Consider the following 26,318-nt stretch of genomic DNA (forward strand, 5'->3'; position numbering starts at 1 on the left):
AAAAGAGGTAGCCATGGAAATAGTGGATGCATTAGTTGTCATCGTCCTAAATTCTATAGATTATGGAACAGATCCTATGGATTGGAGGATGGCAAATGGAACCCCACTATTTCAAAAAGAAGGGAGAGAGAAATCAGGGAACGACAGATCGGTTAGCCTAACATCAATAGCAGGGAAATTGCTAGAGTCTTTGATGAAGGATGTGTTAACAGGACCCTTAGAAAAAATCAACGGAATTAGACAAAGTCAACGTGGATTTATTAAAGGGAAAGCATTTTTGACAAACCTACAAGAGTTTTTTGAGGATGAAACTGGTACAATAGATAAGGGAGAACCAGTGGATGTGGTTTATTTGGATTTTCAGAAGACCTTTGATAAGGTCCCACATAAGAGGTTAGTGGGCAAAATTAAAGCACAGGGAATTGGTTGTAATATACTGGCATGGATTGAAAATTGGTTAACAGACAGGAAAGAGAGTCGGAATAAATGGGTCTTTTTCGGGGTGGCAGGCAGTGACTAGTGGGGTACCTCAGGGATCAGTGCTCGGGCCCCAGATATTCACAATATATATCAATGATTTGGATGAGGGAAGCAAATATAATATTTCCAAGTTTGCTGACGACACAAAACTCGGTGGGATTGTCAGTTGTGAGGAGGATGCAAAGAGGCTTCAAGGCAATTTAAACAAGTTGAGCGAGTGGGCAAAGTATAATGTGGAAAAATGTGAAGTTATCCACTTCGGAAGGAAAAACAGAAAGGCAGAGTATTATTTCAATGGTGATAGATTGGGAAATGGTTGATGTACAAAGGAACCTGGGTGTCCTTGTACACCAGTCACTGAAAGCAAACATGCAGTTGCAGCAAGCAGTTAGGAAGGCAAATGGTATGTTGGCCTTCATTGCAAGAGGATTTAAATACAGGAGCAAGGATGTCTTACTGCAGTTATACAGGGCCTTGATGAGACCACACCTAGAGTATAGTGTGCAGTTTTGGTCTCCTTACTTAAGAAAGGATCTACTTGCCATGGAGGGAGTGCAGCGAAAGTTCACCAGACTGATTCCTGGGATGGCAGAACTGTCATATGAGGAGAGATTGGGTCGACTCGGCCTGTATTCACTCGAGTTTAGAGTGAGAGCGGATCTCATTGAAACGTATAAATTTCTGATAGGGCGAGACAGACTGGACGCAGGGAGGATGTTTCCCCTGGCTGTGGGATCCAGAACGAGGGGTCACAGTCTCAGGATACGGGGTAGGACATTTAGGACTGAGATGAGGAGAAATTTCTTCACTCAGAGGGTGGTGAACCTGTGGAATTCTCTACGACAGAAGACTGTGCAGGCCAAGTCACTGAATATATTTAAGAAGGAGCGAGATAGATTTCTAGATGCAAAAGGCATCAAGGGGTATGGAGAGAGAGCGGGAATATGGTATTGAAGTAGAGGATCAGCCATGATCATATTGAATGGCAGAGCAGGCTCGAACGACCGAATGGCCTACTCCTGCTCCTTTTTCTATGTTTCTATGTTAACCGACTTACATTGAGAACCATGAGCGTGTGTACAGTTACAGCATTGAATCAAATGAGATTTTTCATGTACACCTGAGCAATATATCCACTTCTTCACTGAAAGTGGTGAACATTGGAAATGGATTTCAATATAATATTGTTTTCTGATGTGATTTTCAATGTTTGTACTTTAAAAAGCAGTTACATTCTCTTGGAGTTGAGGACAAGAGTGAAGCTGGACTAAATGCTGTGGATATTTTTACTTTAAAAGTGCCTGATTCTTATTCCAGGTTTCCTTCAGTCAACTGAGATGATATAGAAATGAGAACCTTGGATATCATTCATGGGACAAGCAGCCCTCATTCATAGTGACTTCCATTTTGATGCTCACTTTCATGAAGTCCGTGCATTGTATTGTCAGTCTCATGGACAACGTTCATTCTTAAATCTGCATTTACTGAATTGAAATCAATTCATTAGCTGAGATCAAAGAGGTACAATACTCGGCATGAGACACCAGCCTGAGATTTCCATGAGATTTCTCTGTGATTTCCACCATTATCCAAATATAAATGACAAACTTGTTTGTTAAGTAGAGGAGATTTTATTAATCTTAAGACCATTTCAGAGAGACAAAATCATGTTTCTCAAGAACAATCTAGAAGTCCCTCATGCGCCTGAAAGATCCGATAGTTGAGCTGTAGCCACCCCAGTCACTGAATCTCCTGTATTCACCGGGTCTCATGAAGTACTGTCGGCCTCTGTAGTTGGGATGTTCATAGAAGGTCCAGTAACCGTCCATCACATGGCAGGAGTGAATGTCACGGTAGCGGAAACAATCGTAGACAGATGGACAGTCATCCATGAATTCCATCATCTGTCCTCCAAAGTCAGGCCTCTCGTAAATCCTCATTCTGTAGTTTCCACCTCTGTACTGTAATATAAAAAGATCATATTAGTGAAGAAACTATAAATGTTCAGTGTCTAGAAAGACAGCCTCCTGGTGAGAAGGGAGCTTAAGAAAGGTTGCAGATGATGTTTCTGAAAAGCAAGAGACCGTTCAGTGACATCTATTGAAGCAGCAGATTCTCTCCTAACTGAAGTCACCAAGCAGCTCTTGTGTAAATGATAAGATAAGATGCCTAAGTTCTGAGTCTCCCTGTAGGTGGTGTTTTTACATTCCAAACTTCCAATCAAACAATTAGGCATTCAATTCTAATTGGTTAATTATTGTGAACTAATTCATCCAATTATATTCCCGTTTTTATTGAAACTTTAGACTGTTGCACAGATCACATGTTACCCAGTTTTTTTTATATTGGTTCATAGATATAGGCATCGTTGGCAAGGCCAGCATTTATTAACAATCCCTAATTGCCCTTGAGAAGGTAGTGGTGAGCCGCCTTCTCAAAACGCTGCAATCCGTGTGGTGAAGGTTCTCTCACAGTGCTGTTATGAATGTTACTTGCCACTGAACAGCCCCAACCTGGATGTTGTCCAGTCCTTGCTGCATGCGGGCTCGGACTGCATCATTATCTGAGGGGTTGCAAATGGAACTGAACACTGTGCAATCATCAGCGAACATCACCATTTCTGACCTTATGATTGAGGGAAGGTCACTGATGAAGCAGTTGAAGATGGTTGGGCGCACGACACTGCCCTGAGGAACTCATGCAACAATGACCTGGGGCTGAGATGATAAGCCTCCAACAACCACTACCATCTTCTTTTGTGCCAGGCATGACTCCAGCCACTGCAGAGTTTTCCCCTGATTCCCATTGACTTCAATTTTACTCGGGCTCCTTGGTGCCACGCTCGGTTAAATGCTGCCTTGATGTCAAGGGCCATCATCACCTCTGGAATTCAGCTCTTTTAAGTTTGCATAATTATGCTCTTAAGAACCAAGCTGTGTATCTTTATTATTATAAGAAATATCAGGTCATTTAGATATAACACGCACAAAGCTTTACAACGTGTGAAAAAAGCTGAAGTGTTTTCCCAGTTGACATTGACAAACTCAATTGCTCAGCAAGTTGTCATTAACTTGTCCTCAATCTGGGTAAAATATACAAACCATCAAAGGTAACTTACATATGGGTAGGTGCGACATGACCCGATGCTGTCATTGAATCCCATCCAGCGCTGGTAGTCAGGATATTCTCCTCTGCTCAGAACATACTGGTATCCCATGTAATTGGGTCTCTCATACAGCACCCACCAGTCACTCTCAACACGGATGGAGTTGCAGCGGCTGAAGTAAGAGGACAGGTCAGCATAGTCAGTACTGCACTCGTAGTGCCGACCCTGGAAGTTCCTGTCTTCATAAAAGATGATCTGTGGAAAGATATAGATTTGCAAATTAATATTTTCTCAAACTAGGAGATTGAAGAGTTATAATACAAAGTATAAAATCTGAGTTCTCCTTGCCTTTCCCATTTTGAGCTCACAGTTAGATTAGTAACTGACTGAATGTTTCACTGCTTCACACAGCTTGGTATTTATATGCTGGGCAGAAAGGCCACTCTGGGCTGTATCTTTGTTATTCTAATGATTCAGGATTGAAAATCAGCAAAAAGCAACAAAGCACATGTTGCATTCATTGTAGAAAAACACCTGAAAGATGCCTGATGTGTCATTTATTCTTTCCTCTTTGCCTTCCTGTCATTTTAATTGTTGCTGAACAAAGCAGTTCTGGAACAATCTCAGATCCAAAGTGACCCAGGTCTCTTTCAAATAGTTTGATGTAACTGCCTGGTTCTGCTCCCAAACTGGCCGAGATGAAGACAAACATATCCAGAGCATGTTCCTTCGTTTATTGCCTTGTACACATCTGATTGATGTATAATTGCGAGTGAGTTTAGTTTCCAGATTGCGCCACTGCCCCCTCCCAAAAACCTTCAGACAATGATATCACAGCCAGCACCAATCTGATGACATTATTACCTTCATGTGCAGCCATATTAATACAAACATACGAATTAAGAGCAGGATTTGGCCATTCGGCCTCTCGAGCCTGCTCTGCCATTTGATAAGATCATGGCTGATCTGATTGCGACCTCAACACTAATTTCCTGTCTACCTACTATAACCTTTGACACCCTTGATCATCAGGAATCCATCTCACTCAGCCTTAAAAATATTCAATGACCCAGCCTTCACCGCTCTCTGAGGAAGGGAGTCCCACAGACTCATGACCCTCTGCGAGATAAAAATTCTCCTCATCTCTGTCTTAAATGGGAGACCCCTTATCTTTAAACGGTGGCCCCGAGTTCGAGTCTCTCCCACAAGGGGATAAATCCTCTCAGCTTCTGCCCCTTCTGCTCCCCTCAGGAACTTACATGTTTCAATATGACCACCTCTCATTCTTCTAAACTCCAGTCTATACAGGCCCAACTTGTCCAACCTTTCCTCATAAACATAAGATAACCCCCTCATCCCAGGAATCTGTTGAGTGAACCTTTTCTGAACCGCCACTAAAGCAATTATGTCCTTTCTTAAATAAGGAGACCAAAACTGCACAAGGTATTCTAGATGTGGTCTCACCAATGCCCTGTACAACTGTAGCAAAACATCTCTACTTTTATATTCCATTCCCCTTGCAATAAATGACAATATTCCATTTGCCTTCCTGATCACTTGCTGCACCTGCATACTCACTTTGAGATTCATGTACTTGGACACCCAGATCCCTCTGCACCTCAGAGTTCTGCAATCTCTCTCCATTTAAATAATATACTGCTTTTCTATTCCTCCTGCCAAAGTGGACAAGTTCACCTTTTCCCACATATTGTGGGTGGTGTTTTTAATACAAATTACAGATCATACTTTGTATATTTGGTTTACACAGTTTCTTGAAAAGAAACTTCCTGTCTCCTTTTTATTTTAACGTTCAGGACAACAAATAGGAAAATTCAAATAAGTAAGAGAACAATAGAAAGTTAAGATGTGGAAAACAACGTCAGAGATTGAAAGTAGCTTTCAGCTTTGTTTGTCCCGACGGCAAAGTGTTAAAGACCAGATAGGTCTCCTTGGAGATAACTTGGAAAAAAGGATGTGAGATCACTGTACTTTCCCAGAGATCACTGTGCTTTTCCATATATCACTGTACTTTCCGAGATAACATTATGCTTCTGCATTGACCGTATTAATCTCGATGGGATCATTCGACTTTCCCAGAGAACACAATACTTTCCCAGAGAACACTGTATTTTTCCAGAGATCGCTGTGAACTCCCAGAGATCACTATACTCTCCCAGAGATGGCTATAGTTTCCCAGAGAACACTGTAATTTCCCACTGCCTTTTCCTGTTAATTGAGGAGTGATCCAGTTCGATTTTGAGCTCCCTCAAAGCAGCGCAACTTGGGTTGGGAACAAGGTTGTGCAGAGGATTGTAGCTGTGATACTTTGGCCCCAAACCTTTGCTGGATTTGACCCATAAATCTTGAAGCTTTTATAACGGGGGGAAAGTAGACCAATGATTAAAAACAGATAAGAAACATTAATCATTGATCATTGTTAATGTCACTGACCCGAGGAATGTCACTTCCACACAGAATATCAATTATGTATTTTAATAAAAATATTATTGAGGTTGCATTCCAAAAAGGAACCAGTTGCAGAGTTGTGATTGATTTGGTAAATCGTGCAAATGTGCACCTTACCTGACTGAGTGCAATAACAGAACCTCCTGTGATTCATAAATTTGTATTTTACCAAACGAGCAACCTTTGTACTCGGGGTAGTTGAGAAGCAGCTCTGTCAGTTACATCACTACATTTTTAAAATAAATCGTGGAATAAACAAAATACTGAGGGTGGAATTGACTTTCTGCACCTGATAAGTAAAAATAAAGAATACATGAAGTGAAATTCGTTATCTAGATTTTTAATATAGTAAAATGTTAATGCACTACAGACTCATGATGTGACCAATTGTATATATTCTGCTGTGTGTTAAACCATGTTCTATGTATTAATGGCAATAAGTGGTTTCTGAAAACATATGAACATACAAAAATGAAGGGTAGGAAAAGGCCAGCAGGTCCATCAAGGCTGCCCCACATGCATGATGGCTGGAGCATCACAACTGGACCTATCCAACTCCCCAAAGCCATGTTATCTCCTGCTATCTCCATCAATCCACTGTGAGACCACAACTTGTCCTTCACAGTGGAGAAGAGCTCAGTGATCCAAACCTTCTCATTATTTTCACTGCCTGCTCTCTCAGGTTTCAGGGCTGGTCTCCCAGGCGATGTCGGAGCAGAGTGCACTTCAATCAAATCGACTCTCCATTAGAAGTGTCATTTTCCTGACTGCAAGATAGCCAGGATTTCGTTAAAAATCCTTCTTGCAGCCCATCCTAGAAGTACCCTGGAAATATTATTCCTCCTTGGTTTTGACTTGTATAAAATCTAGTTTAAAATCTTTTAAAATCTAGTGTTAATTGCTATTAACTGTTAAGTATGATCGACTGTTTCAGTTCAATTTTAAACTTTAAATTTTTAAGTTTGTCAGGCTGAAGCAGAGACAAACTGGAGAGCTGCTGTCGTTCGTTAAATGGTTCGCTGGATTAAACTGGTTCCTGAAAGAGTCGCAGAGCAGGGCTGACTCATCTGAGTCACAAACAGTGGAAATAACAGGGGCCTGTGAGTGCAACGGCACTGAGTGCAGTGGGGACGGAGTGAACAACTTGAGAGTTTGGGAAGTGTGGGAGTTCGGTGAAGTGGGGGAAGGAGGTGCTGCTTTGCCTTGCTTTTCCTAACTTTTCCACAGAGCAGCGGCAGACCTGAGCAGCAGCAGACTGAGAACGGGATAAAAGCAGCAGCATAAGAACCATAAGAACATCAGAGATAGGGGAAGGAGTCGGCCATTCGGCCCCTCGAGCCTGCTCCGCCATTTAATGAGATCATGGCTGATCTGATTTTTACCTCAACTCCACCTTCCTGCACTTTCCCCATATCCTTGACTACCTTGCTGATCAAAAATTTGTCTAACTCAACCTTGATTGTGTTCAATGATTCAGCCTCCACAGCTTTTTGGAGTGACCCCTTATTCTGAGATTATGAAACCCAAGTTTTAGATTCCCCCATAAGGGATAACATCCTCTCAGCATCTACAATATCGAGTCCCCTCAGAATCTTGTATGTTTCAATAAGATCTCCTCTCATTCTTCTAAACTCCAATGAGTATACACCCAACCTGTTCAATCTTTCCTCATAAGACAACGCTTCCATACCCGGAATCAACCTCGTGAACCTTCTTTGAACTGCCTCCAATGCAAGGATATCCTTCCTGAAATAAGGGCACCAGGACTGTACGCAGTACTCCAGGTGTGGCCTCACCAGCACCCTGTACAGTTGTAGAATGACTTCCCTGCTTTTATACTCCATCCCCCTGGAAATAAAGGCCACTATTCCGTTTGCCTTCCGGATTACCTGCTGCACCTGTTGACTTTTTGTGTTTCATGTATGAGGACACCCAGATCCCTCTGTACCGCAGCATTTTGTAGTATTTCTCCATTCAATTAATATTTTGCTTTTTTATTTTTCCTCCCAAAGTGGATGACTTCACATTTTCCCACATTATATTCCATCTGCCAAATTTCTGCCCATTCGCTTAACCTGTCAGTATCCCTTTGCAGACACTTTGTGTCCTCATCGCAACTTGCTTTTCCACCTATCTTTGTATCATCAGTAAATTTGGTCACATGACACTCTGTTCCTTCATCCAAGTCATTGATATATATTGTAAATAGTTGAGGCCCCAGCACTGATCCCTGCGGCACCCCACTAGTTACAGATAACCATTTTGAAAATGACCCTTTTATTCCGACTCTTTGTTTTCTGTTAGCTAGCCAGTCTTCCATCCATGCCAGTAAATTTCCCCCAACACCATGAGCTCCTATCTTGTGCAGTAATCTTTGATGTGGCACCTTATCGAATGCCTTTAGGAAATCCAAATACACTGCATCCATTGGTTCCCCTTTATCCACCCTGCCCGTTACTTCCTCAAAGAACTCCAATAAATTTGTCAGACATGATTTCCCCTTCATAAAACCATGTTGACTCTCCTTGATTGTATTATGAGTCTCCAAATGTCCTGCTGTTACTTCCTTAATCATGGATTCTCGCATTTTCCCAATGACAGATGTTAGGCTAAGTGGTCTGTAGTTACCTGCTTTCGATCTCACTCCCTTCTTGAATAGGGGTGTTACATTTGCGGTTTTCCAATCCGCTGGGACCTTTCCAGAATCTAGTGAATTCTGGAAGATGACAACCAATGCATCCACTATCTCTGCAGCCACTTCCTTTAAGACCCTTGGATGCAAGCCATAAGGTCCAGGGGACTTGTCAGCCTTTAGACCCATTAGTTTCCCTAGTACTTTTTCTCTCGTGATAGTGATTGTTTTTAGATCCTCCCCCCATTTTGCCCCTTGATTTTCTACAATTATTGTAATGTTATTAGTGTCTTCTACTCTGAAGACAGATACAAACTATCTGTTCAATTCCTCTGCCATTTCCTTGTTTTCCATTATTATTTCCCCAGTCCCATCCTCTAAGGGACCAATGTTTACATTAGCTACCCTCTTCCTTTTTATATACTTGTCGAAGCTTATTTTTTTCAGCAGACCTGCAATCAGAGAAAACTGCAGTGTGACGTCGCAGGTGAGGCAGGTAAGTGATTGGTAGTGACTGTGGGCTAAGTTTTGAGTTAACATATAGCATATAACTAAATTTTAAAAACTAAACTTAATTGAATTAATCTAATAAATTAAACAAGGAAAATAATTTGTTTAACTCTAAATTAATGAAATAAATAAAATAATGGGAGAACAAGAGATGTGTTCCTGCTGCAATATGTGGGAGCTTATGGACCTTTTTGTCCAGGGTAATGACATCTGCAGTAAGTGTCTGCTGATCGAGGAACTTCGGCCTCGAGTTGAGGAGCTGGAGTTCGAGCTGCGGATGTTGCGAGACATCAGGGAGGGAGAAAGCGACCTGGACCTTTTGCTCCAGGAGGCAGTCACACCCCTTAGATTAGATACTTTAGAACTGACACATGGTCAGGGACAGGAGGGTGTGACTGTGAGTGAGGCAGGTTCGGGGGTCCAGGAGGTCGTATTGCAGGATCCTCAGTCCCTGCGCTTGTCCAATGGATTTGAGGTTCTTGCAACCCATGTGGACAAGCGTGGGACTGCGTGCAGGATGAGCAAACTGACCACGGCATCATGGTGCACAAAGCCGTTCAAGTGGGGGGAGTAAAAAGGAAGGTGGTTGCAGTAGCCGACAGTATAGTTAGGAGGATAGACACTGTTCTCTGCAGCCAGGAGCATGAGTCCCGAAGTCTATGTTGCCAACCCGGTGCCAGGGTTAAGGTTATCTCCTACGGGCTGGAGAAGAACTTGGAGTGGGAGGGGGAGGACCTTGTTGTCGTGGTCAATATTGGTGCCAATGACATTGGTTGGACTAAGAAAAAGGTTCTACTGAGAGAGTTTGAGCAGCTGGGGACTAAATTAAAAAGCAGAACTACAAAGGTAATAATCTCTGGATTGTTACCTGAGCCACGAGCAAATTGGCATAAGGTCAATAAGATCAGAGGGATGAATGCGTGGCTCAAAGATTGGTGTGGGAGAAGTGAGTTTCGATTCATGGGGCACTGGCACCAGTACTGGGGAAAGAGAGAGCTGTTCCATTGGGTCAGACTACACCTGAACCATGCTGGGACCAGAGTTCTATCAAATCAAATAACTAGGGAGGTAGATAGGGCTTTAAACTAAATAAGGGGCGGAGGAAGGGTCCCGCTGGAGAGAAATCTAGAATGTCAAAGAGAAAAGACAAGGAAGCAGTGCAGGAAAGTGATTGGGGTAAGGATAACCAGATTGTGTCAGGAAGGGACAGACCGTACAAACAAAAGAGTGCACTAACAAATAGAGTCCGGGTAAGAAAAATGGTAATAAGACTAATGGGGCTAGAGTACATAAAAATGTAAAGATGTCTAAAAATGTTAAAAAGACAAATCCAAAGGCACTGTATCTGAATGCACGAAGCATTCGTAATAAAGTAGATGAATTAACAGCACAAATAGATGTAAACGGATATGATATAATTGCAATTACAGAGACTTGGCTGCAGGGTAACCAAGGCTGGAAGCTTAATATCCAAGGGTATTCGATATTTAGGAAGGACAGGCAAAAAGGAAAAGGAGGTGGGATGGCATTGTTAGTAAAGGATGAAATCAGAGCAATAGTGAGAAAGGATAATGGCTCAGAAAATCAAGATGTAGAATCAGTCTGGGTGGAGTTATGAAGCAACAAGGGGCAGAAAACACTGGTGGGAGTAGTCTATAGGCCTCCAAACAGTAATAGTAATGTAGGGCATCAAACAGGAAATTAGAGGCGCATGTAACGAGGGTACTCGAGTAATCATGGGTGACTTTAATCTACATACAGACTGGCCAAACCAAATGAATTCCTGGAGTGTGTACGAGATGATTTTTTCGACCAGTACATTGAGGAGCCAACCAGGGAACAGGCTATCCTAGATTGGGTATTGTGCAATGAGAAGGGATTAATAAATAATCTTGTTGTGCGGGTCCTTAGGGGAAGAGTGACCTTAACATTATAGAAGTCTTCATTAAGATGGAAAGTGAAGTAGTCCAATCTGAAACTGGGGTCCAAAATCTAAAGAAAGGAAACAATGAAGGTATGAGGAGTGAGTTGGCTCTGATAGATTGGGAAGCTTCATTAAAAGGCATGATGGTGGATAGGCAATGGCTCACATTGAAGGAACGAATGCATGAATTGCAACAATTATACATTCCTTTCTGGTGCAAAAACACAAAAGGAAAAGCGGCCCAACCATGGCTAACAATAGAAATTAAAGAAAGTGCTAGATCCAATGAGGAGTCATATAAAGTTGCCAGAAAAAGCAGCAAGCCTGAGGATTGGGAGCAGTTCAGAATTCAGCAAATAAGGGACAAGGGATTGATTAAGAGGGGAAAAATAGAGTACGAGAGTGAACTTGCAATGAACATGAAAGTGGACTGTACAAGCTTCTACAAGTATGTAAAAAGAAAAAGATTAGTGAAGGCAAAGGTAGGTCCCTTACGGTCAGAAACGGGAGAATTTATAATGGGGAACAGGGAAATGGCAGAGCAATTAAACAAATACTTTGGTTCTGTCTTCACAGAAGACGACACAGAAAACTTCCCAGAAATGCTCGAGGACCAAAGGATGAGTGAGAAGGAGGAATTAAAGGAAATTAGTATTCGTAAAAACATAGTGCTGGGGAAATTAATGGGACTGAAAGTCGATAAATCCCCAGGGCCGAATAAACTGCATTACAGAGCACTAAAAGAGGTCGCCATGGAAATAGTGGATGCATTCGTTGTCATCGTCCTAAATTCTATAGATTATGGAACAGTTCCTGCAGATTGGAGGATGGCAAATGGAAACCCACTATTTCAAAAAGAAGGGAGAGAGAAATCAGGGAACGACAGATCGGTAAGCCTAACATCAATAGCAGGGAAATTGCTAGAGTCTTTGATGAAGGATGTGTTAATAGGACCCTTAGAAAAAATCAACGGAATTAGACAAAGTCAACGTGGATTTATTAAAGGGAAAGCATTTTTGACAAACCTACAAGAGTTTTTTGAGGATGAAACTGGTCGAATAGATAAGGGAGAACCAGTGGATGTGGTTTATTTGGATTTTCAGAAGGCCTTTGATGAAGTCCCACATAAGAGGTTAGTGGGCAAAATTAAAGCACAGGGAATTGGTTGTAATATACTGGCATGGATTGAAAATTGGTTAACAGACAGGAAAGAGAGTCGGAATAAATGGGTCTTTTTCGGGGTGGCAGGCAGTGACTAGTGGGGTACCTCAGGGATCAGTGCTCGGGCCCCAGATATTCACAATATATATCAATGATTTGGATGAGGGAAGCAAATATAATATTTCCAAGTTTGCTGACGACACAAAACTCGGTGGGATTGTCAGTTGTGAGGAGGATGCAAAGAGGCTTCAAGGCAATTTAAACAAGTTGAGCGAGTGGGCAAAGTATAATGTGGAAAAATGTGAAGTTATCCACTTCGGAAGGAAAAACAGAAAGGCAGAGTATTATTTCAATGGTGATAGATTGGGAAATGGTTGATGTACAAAGGAACCTGGGTGTCCTTGTACACCAGTCACTGAAAGCAAACATGCAGTTGCAGCAAGCAGTTAGGAAGGCAAATGGTATGTTGGCCTTCATTGCAAGAGGATTTAAATACAGGAGCAAGGATGTCTTACTGCAGTTATACAGGGCCTTGATGAGACCACACCTAGAGTATAGTGTGCAGTTTTGGTCTCCTTACTTAAGAAAGGATCTGCTTGCCATGGAGGGAGTGCAGCGAAAGTTCACCAGACTGATTCCTGGGATGGTAGAACTGTCATATGAGGAGAGATTGGGTCGACTCGGCCTGTATTCACTCGAGTTTAGAGTGAGAGCGGATCTCATTGAAACGTATAAAATTCTGACAGGGCTAGACAGACTGGATGCAGGGAGGATGTTTCCCCTGGCTGTGGGATCCAGAACGAGGGGTCACAGTCTCAGGATACGGGGTAGGACATTTAGGACTGAGATGAGGAGAAATTTCTTCACTCAGAGAGTGGTGAACCTGTGGAATTCTCTACGACAGAAGACTGTGCAGGCCAAGTCACTGAATATATTTAAGAAGGAGCGAGATAGATTTCTAGATGCAAAAGGCATCAAGGGGTATGGAGAGAGAGCGGGAATATGGTATTGAAGTAGAGGATCAGCCATGATCATATTGAATGGCAGAGCAGGCTCGAACGACCGAATGGCCTACTCCTGCTCCTTTTTCTATGTTTCTATGTTAACCGACTTACATTGAGAACCATGAGCGTGTGTACAGTTACAGCATTGAATCAAATGAGATTTTTCATGTACACCTGAGCAATATATCCACTTCTTCACTGAAAGTGGTGAACATTGGAAATGGATTTCACTATAATATTGTTTTCTGATGTGATTTTCAATGTTTGTACTTTAAAAAGCAGTTACATTCTCTTGGAGTTGAGGACGAGAGTGAAGCTGGACTAAATGCTGTGGATATTTTTACTTTAAAAGTGCCTGATTCTTATTCCAGGTTTCCATTAGTCAACTGAGATGATATAGAAATGAGAACCTTGGATATCATTCATGGGACAAGCAGCCCTCATTCATAGTGACTTCCATTTTGATGCTCACTTTCATGAAGTCCGTGCATTGTATTGTCAGTCTCATGGACAACGTTCATTCTTAAATCTGCATTTACTGAATTGAAATCAATTCATTAGCTGAGATCAAAGAGGTAAAATACTCGGCATGAGACACCAGCCTGAGATTTCCATGAGATTTCTCTGTGATTTCCACCATTATCCAAATATAAATGACAAACTTGTTTGTTAAGTAGAGGAGATTTTATTAATCTTAAGACCATTTCAGAGAGACAAAATCATGTTTCTCAAGAACAATCTAGAAGTCCCTCATGCGCCTGAATGATCCGATAGTTGATCTGTAGCCACCCCAGTCACTGAATCTCCTGTATTCACCGGGTCTCATGAAGTACTGTCGGCCTCTGTAGTTGGGATGTTCATAGAAGGTCCAGTAACCGTCCATCACATGGCAGGAGTGAATGTCACGGTAGCGGAAACAATCGTAGACAGATGGACAGTCATCCATGAATTCCATCATCTGTCCTCCAAAGTCAGGCCTCTCGTAAATCCTCATTCTGTAGTTTCCACCTCTGTACTGTAATATAAAAAGATCATATTAGTGAAGAAACTATAAATGTTCAGTGTCTAGAAAGACAGCCTCCTGGTGAGAAGGGAGCTTAAGAAAGGTTGCAGATGATGTTTCTGAAAAGCAAGAGACCGTTCAGTGACATCTATTGAAGCAGCAGATTCTCTCCTAACTGAAGTCACCAAGCAGCTCTTGTGTAAATGATAAGATAAGATGCCTAAGTTCTGAGTCTCCCTGTAGGTGGTGTTTTTACATTCCAAACTTCCAATCAAACAATTAGGCATTCAATTCTAATTGGTGAATTATTGTGAACTAATTCATCCAATTATATTCCCGTTTTTTATTGAAACTTTAGACTGTTGTACAGATCACATGTTACCCAGTTTTTTTTATATTGGTTCATAGATATAGGCATCGTTGGCAAGGCCAGCATTTATTAACAATCCCTAATTGCCCTTGAGAAGGTAGTGGTGAGCTGCCTTCTCAAAACGCTGCAATCCGTGTGGTGAAGGTTCTCTCACAGTGCTGTTATGAATGTGACTTGCCACTGAACAGCCCCAACCTGGATGTTGTCCAGTCCTTGCTGCATGTGGGCTCGGACTGCATCATTATCTGAGGGGTTGCAAATGGAACTGAACACTGTGCAATCATCAGCGAACATCACCATTTCTGACCTTATGATGGAGGGAAGGTCACTGATGAAGCAGTTGAAGATGGTTGGGCGCACGACACTGCCCTGAGGAACTCATGCAACAATGACCTGGGGCTGAGATGATAAGCCTCCAACAACCACTACCATCTTCTTTTGTGCCAGGCATGACTCCAGCCACTGCAGAGTTTTCCCCTGATTCCCATTGACTTCAATTTTACTCGGGCTCCTTGGTGCCACGCTCGGTTAAATGCTGCCTTGATGTCAAGGGCCATCATCACCTCTGGAATTCAGCTCTTTTAAGTTTGCATAATTATGCTCTTACGAACCAAGCTGTGTATCTTTATTATTATAAGAAATATCAGGTCATTTAGATATAATATGCACAAAGCTTTACAACGTGTGAAAAAAGCTGAAGTGTTTTCCCAGTTGACATTGACAAACTCAATTGCTCAGCAAGTTGTCATTAACTTGTCCTCAATCTGGGTAAAATATACAAACCATCAAAGGTAACTTACATATGGGTAGGTGCGACATGACCCGATGCTGTCATTGAATCCCATCCAGCGCTGGTAGTCAGGATATTCTCCTCTGCTCAGAACATACTGGTATCCCATGTAATTGGGTCTCTCATACAGCACCCACCAGTCACTCTCAACACGGATGGAGTTGCAGCGGCTGAAGTAAGAGGACAGGTCAGCATAGTCAGTACTGCACTCGTAGTGCCGACCCTGGAAGTTCCTGTCTTCATAAAAGATGATCTGTGGAAAGATGTAGATTTGCAAATTAATATTTTCTCAAACTAGGAGATTGAAGAGTTATAATACAAAGTATAAAATCTGAGTTCTCCTTGCCTTTCCCATTTTGAGCTCACAGTTAGATTAGTAACTGACTGAATGTTTCACTGCTTCACACAGCTTGGTATTTATATGCTGGGCAGAAAGGCCTCTCTGGGCTGCATCTTTGTTATTCTAATGATTCAGGATTGAAAATCAGCAAAAAGCAACAAAGCACATGTTGCATTCATTGTAGAAAAACACCTGAAAGATGCCTGATGTGTCATTTATTCTTTCCTCTTTGCCTTCCTGTCATTTTAATTGTTGCTGAACAAAGCAGTTCTGGAACAATCTCAGATCCAAAGTGACCCAGGTCTCTTTCAAATGGTTTGGTGCAACTGCCTGGTTCTGCTGCCAAACTGGCCGAGATAAAGACAAACGTATCCAGAGCATGTTCCTTCGTTTATTGCCTTGTACACATCTGATTGATGTATAATTGCGAGTGAGTTTAGTTTCCAGATTGCGCCACTGCCCCCTCCCAAAAACCTTCAGACAATGATATCACAGCCAGCACCAATCTGATGATATTATTACCTTCATGTGCAGCCATATTAATACAAACATACGAATTAAGAGCAGGATTAGGCCATTCGGCCTCTCGAGCCTGCTCTGCCATTTGATAAGATCATGGCTGATCTGATTGTGACCTCAACACTAATTTCCTGTCTACCTACTATAACCTTTGACACCCTTGTTCATCAGGAATCCATCCAACTCAGCCTTAAAAATATTCAATGACCCTGCCTCCACCGCTCTCTGAGGAAGGGAGTCCCACAGACTCATGACCCTCTGCGAGATAAAAATTCTCCTCATCTCTGTATTAAATGAGAGACCCCTTATCTTTAAACTGTGGCCCTTAGATCGAGTCTCTCTCCCAAGGGGATACATCCTCTCAGCTTCTACCCCTTCTGCTCCCCTCAGGATCTTACATGTTTCAATAAGACCACCTCTCATTCTTCTATACTCCAGTCTATACAGGCCCAACTTGTCCAACCTTTCCTCATAAGATAACCCCCTCATCCCAGGAATCTGTTGAGTGAACCTTCTCTGAACCGCCTCCAAAGCAATTATGTCCTTTCTTAAATAAGGAGACCAAAACTGCACACGGTATTCTAGATGTGGTCTGTAAGGGGTTTATTTTTTTACTGTTTCTCGGGCTTATAATAGGTCAGCCAGTTATGTTTTCCTGAGCTGCCCTGCCCGCAGTGCGGTTGCGAATCGCTTACCCCTTCCTGATTCTGAGCTGAGTACTTATCGAGTGGTAACAAAGACAGACAAACAGACCAGTGGATTGGTACAAGGAAAAACCAATGTTTATTAATAAGAAAAAAAAACTAAAACTACAAGGTAAACAGTATAACACAGAAGATAAAGAAATCGCTATGGATGTAATAGAGTCTTACACTTATCGGGTTGAAAGAAAACGGACACATCGAGGGAAAATTCTAAAATCACAAGTTTAGCAATATCCCCTTTAACCCCCAACCTTACACCTATGCTAAGCTGTCTTGTGGCAGCCAGAAAATTAATGCTCACCGGTGAAAACAGATGAAAAGGCCTGGCCCCTGTGCCTGCTGTTGCCGTCGACATGTGGTTGCGAGTTTTACTGAATGGCCTTCCTTCTTAGTTGCGAGCAGGCAGCAGGATGGGGCCAAGAGGCGAAGAGAGAAGCTAAAGAGAGATACTGGGCAGCCCCAGTTATACCCTCTTGGTAACAGGTTTTTTTTTCATACCTTATCAGCTTGCTTCATTGTTTGATTTAAGCACGAAACGTAAGATAAAGGACCCCATCTCTGGCCCATTAACATTAATGGCCATTTCCTGTATCAATCTGTTCGCTAACTGCTTTACCATTGTTCCGAATGTACCTTGATGGTTCACCTTTTGTCCTGCGATCACTTCCTGCTCGAATTTTGATGTGTTGGCCGGCCATGTTGATAGCTTGCCTCAGGGCGAGAATGCAGCTGCATTGTTTAAAGAAACCTGTCTGAGACACGAAGCCTGCCGAGTTGTTGAGAATGCAATTTCAAATCTGCCAGTCCTCGGCCATGTGTCTGACTGCAGCCATTTTGAGAGACCTTGGATTTTTTAAAACAGTCACACCAGGGTTTCTTTAATAACTCCAATAAATCTTCGGGGTGGGGGGAACATGTGAAATTTTGCGAATCCCTTCAGGTCTCACCAATGCCCTGTACAACTGTAGCAAAACATCTCTACTTTTATATTCCATTCCCCTTGCAATAAATGACAATATTCCATTTGCCTTCCTGATCACTTGCTGCACCTGCATACTCACTTTGAGATTCATGTCTTTGGACACCCAGATCCCTCTGCACCTCAGAGTTCTGCAATCTCTCTCCATTTAAATAATATACTGCTTTACGATTCCTCCTGCCAAAGTGGACAAGTTCACCTTTTCCCACATATTGTGGGTGGTGTTTTTAACACAAATTACAGATCATACTTTGTATATTTGGTTTACACAGTGTCTTGAAAAGAAACTTACTGTCTACTTTTTTATTTTAACGTTCAGGACAACAAATAGGAAAATTCAAATAAGTAAGAGAACAATAGAAAGTTAAGATGTGGAAAACAACGTCAGAGATTGAAAGTAGCTTTCAGCTTTGTTTGTCCCGACGGCAAAGTGTTAAAGACCAGATAGGTCTCCTTAGAGATAACTTGGAAAAAAGGATGTGAGATCACTATAATTTCCCAGAGATCACTGTGCTTTTCCATAGATCACTGTACTTTCCGAGATAACATTATGCTTCTGCATTGACCGTTTTAATCTCGATGGGATCATTCGACTTTCCCAGAGAACACAATACTTTCCCAGAGAACACTGTATTTTTCCAGAGATCGCTGTGAACTCCCAGAGATCACTATACTCTCCCAGAGATGGCTGTAGTTTCCCAGAGAACACTGTAATTTCCCACTGCCTTTTCCTGTTCATTGAGGAGTGATCCAGTTCGATTTTGAGCTCCCTCAAAGCAGCGCAACTTGGGTTGGGAACAAGGTTGTGCAGAGGATTGTAGCTGTGATACTTTGGCCCCAAACCTTTGCTGGATTTGACCCATAAATCTTGAAGCTTTTATAAGGAGGGGAAAGTAGACCAATGATTAAAAACAGATAAGAAACATTTATCATTGATCATTGTTAATGTCACTGACCCGAGGAATGTCACTTCCACACAGAATATCAATTATGTCTTTTAATAAAAATATTATTGAGGGTGCATTCCAAAAAGGAACCAGTTGCAGAGTTGTGATTGATTTGGTAAATCGTGCAAATGTGCACCTTACCTGACTGAGTGCAACAACAGAACCTCCTGTGATTCATAAATTTGTATTTTATCAAACGAGCAACCTTTGTACTCGGGGTAGTTTAGAAGCAGCACTGTCAGTTACATCACTACATTTTTAAAATAAATCGTGGAACAAACAAAATACTGAGGGTGGAATTGACTTTCTGCACCTGATAAGTTAAAATAAAGAATACATGAAGTGAAATTCGTTATATAGATTTTTAATATAGTAAAATGTTAATGCACTACAGACTCATGATGTGACCAATTGTATATATTCTGCTGTGTGTTAAACCATGTTCTATGTATTAACAGCAATAAGTGGTTTCTGAAAACATACGAGCATACAAAAATGAAGGGTAGGAAAAGGCCAGCAGGTCCATCAAGCCTGCCCCACATGCATGATGGCTGGAGCATCACAACTGGACCTATCCTACCTCCCCAAAGCCATGTTATCTCCTGCTATCTCCATCAATCCACTGTGAGACCACAACTTGTCCTTCACAGTGGAGAAGAGCTCAGTGATCCAAACCTTCTCATTATTTTCACTGCCTGCTCTCTCAGGTTTCAGGGCTGGTCTCCCAGGCGATGTCGGAGCAGAGTGCACTTCAATCAAATCGACTCTCCATTAGAAGTGTCATTTTACTGACTGCAAGATAGCCAGGATTTCGTGAAAAATCCTTCTCACAGTCCATCCAATAAGTACACTGGAAATATTCTTCCTACTGAGTTTTGAGTTGTACAACCGACTTACATTGAGAACCACGAGCGTGTGTACAGTTACAGCATTGAATCAAATGTGTTTGTTGCATTTCCACAATGAGCAATATATCCACTTCTTCACTGAATGTGCTGAACATTGGAAATGGATTTCACGATAATTTTGTTTTCTGATGTGATCTTCAATGTTTTTACTTTAAAAAGGAGTTACATTCTCTTGGAGTTGAGGACGAGAGTGAAGCTGGACTAAATGCTGTGCATATTTTCACTTTAAAAATGCCTGATTTTTATTCCAGGTTTCCTTTAGTCAACTAAGATGATATAGAAATGAGAACCTTGGATTTCATTCATGGGACATGCAGCCCTCATTCACAGTGACTTACATTTTGATGCTCACTTTCATGAAGTCCATGCATTGTATTGTCAATATCATGGACAACGTTCATTCCTAAATCTGCATTTACTGAATTGAAATAAATTCATTACCTGAGATCAAAGAATAAAATAATCGGCCTGAGACCCCGGCCTTGGATTTCCGTGAGATTTCTCTGTGATTTCCACTATATTCCAAAAGTAAGTGACAAACTCGGTTGTTAAGTAGGGGAGATTTTATTAATCTTAAGACCATTTCAGAGAGACAAAATCATGTTTTTCAAGAACAATCTAGAAGTCCCTCATGCGCCTGAAAGATCCGATAGTTGAGCTGTAGCCACCCCAGTCACTGAATCTCCTGTATTCACCGGGTCTCATGAAGTGCTGTCGGCCTCTGTAGTTGGGATGTTCATAGAAGGTCCAGTAACCGTCCATCACATGGCAGGAGTGAATGTCACGGTAGCGGAAACGATCGTAGACAGATGGACAGTCATCTGTGAATTCCATCATCTGTCCTCCAAAGTCAGGCCTCTCGTAAATCCTCATTCTGTAGTTTCCACCACTGTACTGTAATATAAATAAGATCATATTAGTGAAGAAACTATAAATGTTCAGTGTCTAGTAAGACTGCCTCCTTGTGAGAAGAGAGTATAGTAAGGGTTACAGATGATGTTTCTGAAAAGCAAGAGACCGTTCAGTGACATCTATTGAAGCAGCAGATTCTCTGCTCACTGAAGTCACCAAGCAGCTCATGTGTGAATGATAAGATAAGATGCCTAAGTTCTGAGACTCGCTGTAGGTGGTATTTTTACATTCCAAACTTCCAATCGAACAATTAGGCTTTAAGTTCTAATTGGTTAATTATTGTGAAATAATTCATCCAATTATATTCCTGTATTTTATTGAAACTTTGGACTGGTGCACAGATCATGGGCATCATTTTGACTCCCAGCCGGGAATTGGGCGGGGGGCTCAAATTGCGGAAAGAAAACCCAGAAGTACGGCTTCCCTGGACATCCTCACGATATTGACGTAAGGACGTCTTTTTTTGTTGGTTTGCCGTCCGACTGACTCGCCTGATTGACAGGCTGGTGTCAATCAGATGGGAAAACAGCCAGGGAGAGGATGTGTTCAGGTAAGTCTTCAGGTAAGTCTTTATTTGTATGGGTGGAGGGGAACATAAGGGACAGGGTTGGCACAGGGGGCATTCGAGCACAGGAGCATGGGGGCACAGCATCATGGGGCACAGGGGCACGGGGACTCAGGGGCCATGGGTTGGAATGAGGCATGGGTTGGCACATGGACATGGGTTGGCATGGTGCATGCATTGGCAAGGGGGCAAGGGTTGGCAGGGGACGCCTGAGGGCAGTCAGTCATGGGCGGGAGGGATCGGGGGTCAGTCACAGACATCCACGAACTTTGGAGGGGTCAGGGGTCATCCTGGGCGTCCGTGATTGTTGGGGGCAGGATCGTGGTTGGGGGTTGGGGGTCTGCGATTGTTGAGGGTGAGCGGAGATCGGGGGCAGGGATTCCTGACTGTGGGGAGGGGTCGGGGTTCGGGGGCACGTGTCCGCTATCATTGGGAGACGGGTCGGGATCATCGCGGGGGTTCAGTGATCATTGGGGGTTCGCTGCAGGTAGGCTGGTTGGGCCTGGGGGAAGCACTCCTGCTCCTCCGAACCCACAAGCTGTGTCAGAAAGGCACCTATCTGTTAGTCTCGGACCTCCTAGCCTCCTTTCAAGTGGCATAAAAGAGAAGCCCGGAAATCCCAGCCCCTCGGGGTTGAAATCGGAAACTGTGGAAAATTGGAGGCCTGCAGCGTCAATGAAAGGTTTTAAAGTCTGACCAGCCTCCTGGGAGTGGCTTGGCCACCCAGCCCCTCATCCCACCCCGGTAAAAAGGTGGAATGGGGGTGGGTTAGGGGTGGGTCTGAAATGGTTGAGATTTTGAATGCCCCCACCACTCCCAACCCACCCGTTTTTCATTACTGAAAGCGTGCCCGATATGTCACCTAGTCTTTTAAGTTTGGATAATTAAACTGTTCATAACCAAGCTGTGTATCTTCACTATCACTACAAATATCAGGTCATTTCGATATACAAAGCCTTAATACAAGTGAAAACAGCTGAAGTGTTTTCCCAGTTGACATTGACAAACTCAATTGCTCAGCAAGTTGTCATTAATTTGTCCTCAATCTGGGTAAAATATAAAAATCATAAAAGGTAACTTACGTATGGGTATGTGCGACATGACCTGATGTTGTCATTGAATCCCATCCAGCGCTGGTAGTCAGGATATTCTCCTCTGCTCAGAACATACTGATATCCCATGTAATTGGGTCTCTCATACAGCACCCACCAGTCACTCTCAACACGGATGGAGTTGCAGCGGCTGAAGTCAGAGGACAGGTCAGCACAGTCAGTACTGCACTCGTAGTGCCGACCCTGGAAGTTCCTGTCTTCATAAAAGATGATCTGTGGAAAGATATAGATTTGCAAGTTAATAATTTCTAAAAATTAGGAGATTGAATAATTATAATAAAAAGGATAAAATCTGAGTTCTCCTTGCCTTTCCCATTTTGAGCTCACAGTTAGACTGAATGTTTCACTGCTTCACACAGCTTGGTGTTTATATGCTGGGCAGAAAGGCCACTCTATTCTATATCTTTGTTATTCTAATGATTCAGGATTGAAACTCAGCAAAAATCATCAAAGCACATGTTGCATTCATTGTAGAAAAACACCTGAAAGATGCCTGATGTGTCATTTATTCTTTCCCCTTGGCCTTCCTGTCATTTTAATTGTTGTTTGAACAAAGCACTTCTGGGACAATCACAGATACAAATCACTCAGGTCTGTTTCAAATAGTTTGGTGTAACCGCCTGGTTCTGCTCCCAAACTGGCAATGAAGACAGAGATATCCAGAGCATGTCGATTCGGTTATTGCCTTGTACACATCTGGTTGATGTATAATTACGAGTGAGTTTAGTTTCCAGATTGCACCACTGCCCCTCTCCAAATCCTTCATTCAATGATATCACGGCCGGCATCAATCTGATGACATTATTGCCTTCATGTGCAACCATATTGTGGGTGGTGTTTATTAACACAAATTACAGATCACACATTGTTTATTTAGTTTATCAGAGTCTTTGATAGAAACTTACTGTCTGCTTTTTTGTTTTTAAGTCAGGGACAACTAATAGGAATATTCAAATAAGTAAGAGAACGATGGAAATTTAAGATGTGGAAACCAACGTCAGAGATTGAAAGGAGCTTTCAGCTTTCATTGTCCTGAAGGCAAAGTGTTAAAGACCGGAGCGGTCTCCTTCGGGATAACTTGGAAAAAAGGATGTGAGATCATTGCACTTTCCCAGATATCACTGTGCTTTTCCATAGATCACTGTACTTTCCCAGAGATCACTGTAATTTCCCAGAGAACATTGTGCTTTTGCATGGACCATTTTAATCTCTATGGGATCATTGTACTTTCCCAAAGATCACTGTACTTCCCAGAGAACACTGTACTTCCCAGAGATCACTGTATTTTTCAGACATCACTGTGATCTCCCAGAGATCACAACACTTTCCCAGAGACAACTGTACTTTCCCGGAGAACAATTTAAAACGGCCTTTTCCTGTTAATTGAGGAGTGATCCAGTTCTATTTTGAGCTCCCTCAAAGCAGCGCAACTTGGGTTGAGAACAAGGTTGTGCAGAGGATTGTAGCTGTGATACTTTGGCCCCAAACCTTTGCTGTATTTGACCCATAAATCATGAAACTTATATAAGGGGGGGAAAGTAGACCAATGATTAAAAACAGATAAGAAACATTAATCATTGATCATTGTTAATGTCACTGACCTGAGGAAGATTACTTCCATAAAGAATATCAATTATGTCTTTTAATAAAAATATGACTGAGGTTGCATTCCAACAAGGAACCAGTTGCAGAGTTGTGATTGATTCAGCAAATCGTGCAAATGTGCACCTTACCTGACTGAGTGCAATAACAGAACCTCCTGTGATTCATAAATTTGTATTTTACCAAACGAGCAACCTTTGTACTCGGGGTAGTTTAGAAGCAGCTCTGTCAGTTACATCACTACATTTTTAAAATAAATCGTGGAATAAACAAAATTTTCAGGATGGGATTGACGTTGTGCCCCTCATAAGTAAAAATAAAGAATACAGGAAGTGAAATTCGACATCTCGATTTTCAAAATTGTACAATGTTAATCCACTACACACCAGTGACTTGGCCAATTGTACATTTTCTGCTCTGTATTAAACTCTGGAAACCATTCTGTGTATTAATGGCAATAAGTGGTTCCTGAAAACATACGAACATACAAAAATGTAGGGTAGGAAAAGGCCAGCAGGTCCATCAAGCCTGCCCCACATGCATGATGGCTGGAGCATCACAACTGGACCTATCCTACCTCCCCAAAGCCATGTTATCTCCTGCTATCTCCATCAATCCACTGTGAGACCACAACTTGTCCTTCACAGTGGAGAAGAGCTCAGTGATCCAAACCTTCTCATTATTTTCACTGCCTGCTCTCTCAGGTTTCAGGGCTGGTCTCCCAGGCGATGTCGGAGCAGAGTGCACTTCAATCAAATCGACTCTCCGTTAGAAGTGTCATTTTCCTGACTGCAAGATAGCCAGGATTTCGTTAAAAATCCTTCTTGCAGCCCATCCAAGGAGTACCCTGGAAATATTATTCCTCCTTGGTTTTGACTTGTATAAAATCTAGTTTAAAATCTTTTAAAATCTAGTGTTAATTGCTATTAACTGTTAAGTATGATCGACTGTTTCAGTTCAATTTTAAACTTTAAATTTTTAAGTTTGTCAGGCTGAAGCAGAGACAAACTGGAGAGCTGCTGTCGTTCGTTAAATGGTTCGCTGGATTAAACTGGTTCCTGAAAGAGTCGCAGAGCAGGGCTGACTCATCTGAGTCACAAACAGTGGAAATAACAGGGGCCTGTGAGTGCAACGGCACTGAGTGCAGTGGGGACGGAGTGAACAACTTGAGAGTTTGGGAAGTGTGGGAGTTCGGTGAAGTGGGGGAAGGAGGTGCTGCTTTGCCTTGCTTTTCCTAACTTTTCCACAGAGCAGCGGCAGACCTGAGCAGCAGCAGACTGAGAACGGGATAAAAGCAACAGCATAAGACCATAAGAACATAAGAGACAGGAGAAGGAGTAGGCCATTCGGCCCCTCGAGCCTGCTCCGCCATTTAATGAGATCATGGCTGATCTGATTTTTACCTCAACTCCACCTTCCTGCACTTTCCCCATATCCTTGACTACCTTGCCGATCAAAAATTTGTCTAACTCAGCCTTGATTGTGTTCAATGATTCAGCCTCCACAGCTTTTTGGAGTGACCCCTTATTCTGAGATTATGAAACCCAAGTTTTAGATTCCCCCATAAGGGATAACATCCTCTCAGCATCTACACTATCGAGTCCCCTCAGAATCTTGTATGTTTCAATAAGATCTCCTCTCATTCTTCCAAACTCCAATGAGTATACACCCAACCTGTTCAATCTTCCCTCATAAGACAACCCTTCCATACCCGGAATCAACCTCGTGAACCTTCTTTGAACTGCCTCCAATGCAAGGATATCCTTCCTGAAATAAGGGCACCAGGACTGTACGCAGTACTCCAGGTGTGGCCTCACCAGCACCCTGTACAGTTGTAGAATGACTTCCCTGCTTTTATACTCCATCCCCCTGGAAATAAAGGCCACTATTCCGTTTGCCTTCCGGATTACCTGCTGCCCCTGTATGTTGACTTTTTGTGTTTCATGTACGACGACACCCAGATCCCTCTGTACCGCAGCATTTTGTAGTATTTCTCCATTCAAATAATATTTTGCTTTTTTATTTTTCCTCCCAAAGTGGATGACTTCACATTTTCCCACATTATATTCCATCTGCCAAATTTCTGCCCATTCGCTTAACCTGTCAGTATCCCTTTGCAGACACTTTGTGTCCTCATCGCAACTTGCTTTTCCACCTATCTTTGTATCATCAGTAAATTTGGTCACATGACACTCTGTTCCTTCATCCAAGTCATTGATATATATTGTAAATAGTTGAGGCCCCAGCACTGATCCCTGCGGCACCTCACTAGTTACAGATAACC

General features: G+C 42.4%; 3 protein-coding genes across 3 annotated transcripts; all 3 read right to left on the minus strand.

Moving 5' to 3' along the window:
- Nucleotides 1–2,165: 2,165 nt before the first annotated feature.
- Nucleotides 2,166–7,464, minus strand: LOC137323351 (gamma-crystallin S-1-like). Its single transcript, XM_067986835.1, has 3 exons — nt 7,456–7,464; nt 3,595–3,841; nt 2,166–2,434 (listed from the first exon to the last, which is right to left on the minus strand). The coding sequence occupies exons 1-3, from the start codon at nt 7,462–7,464 to the stop codon at nt 2,166–2,168; spliced, it is 525 nt and encodes a 174-aa protein (XP_067842936.1).
- Nucleotides 7,465–14,022: 6,558 nt separating this feature from the next.
- LOC137324026 (gamma-crystallin S-1-like) lies at nt 14,023–20,244 on the minus strand. The gene is made up of 4 exons (XM_067988195.1): nt 20,182–20,244; nt 18,523–18,862; nt 15,457–15,734; nt 14,023–14,298 (listed from the first exon to the last, which is right to left on the minus strand). Exons 1-4 carry the CDS (start codon nt 20,242–20,244, stop codon nt 14,023–14,025), a joined length of 957 nt encoding a protein of 318 aa, XP_067844296.1.
- Nucleotides 20,245–20,461: 217 nt separating this feature from the next.
- LOC137323352 (gamma-crystallin S-1-like) lies at nt 20,462–25,467 on the minus strand. The gene is made up of 3 exons (XM_067986836.1): nt 25,459–25,467; nt 22,403–22,645; nt 20,462–20,737 (listed from the first exon to the last, which is right to left on the minus strand). The coding sequence occupies exons 1-3, from the start codon at nt 25,465–25,467 to the stop codon at nt 20,462–20,464; spliced, it is 528 nt and encodes a 175-aa protein (XP_067842937.1).
- Nucleotides 25,468–26,318: the final 851 nt, after the last annotated feature.

This window comes from Heptranchias perlo, chromosome 7 (genome assembly GCF_035084215.1).
Source record: "Heptranchias perlo isolate sHepPer1 chromosome 7, sHepPer1.hap1, whole genome shotgun sequence".
Classification (NCBI taxonomy): domain Eukaryota; kingdom Metazoa; phylum Chordata; class Chondrichthyes; order Hexanchiformes; family Hexanchidae; genus Heptranchias; species Heptranchias perlo.

Bases quoted from the DNA above. Each gene is read 5' to 3' on its own strand.
- LOC137323351 (XM_067986835.1), bottom strand. The intron at 2,435-3,594 runs GTTACCTTTGAT...TACAGTACAGAG, and splicing joins TCGCACCTACCCATATGTAA to GTGGAAACTACAGAATGAGG.
- LOC137324026 (XM_067988195.1), bottom strand. From the start codon at position 20,244: ATGAACGTTGTCCATGATATTGACAATACAATGCATGGACTTCATGAA. The intron at 18,863-20,181 runs GTAAGTCACTGT...TCCTTATAAAAG, and splicing joins ATGAAAGTGAGCATCAAAAT to CTTCAAGATTTATGGGTCAA. The intron at 14,299-15,456 runs GTAAGTTACCTT...TTTATATTACAG, and splicing joins CATGTCGCACCTACCCATAT to TACAGAGGTGGAAACTACAG.
- LOC137323352 (XM_067986836.1), bottom strand. The intron at 20,738-22,402 runs GTAAGTTACCTT...TTTATATTACAG, and splicing joins CATGTCGCACATACCCATAC to TACAGTGGTGGAAACTACAG.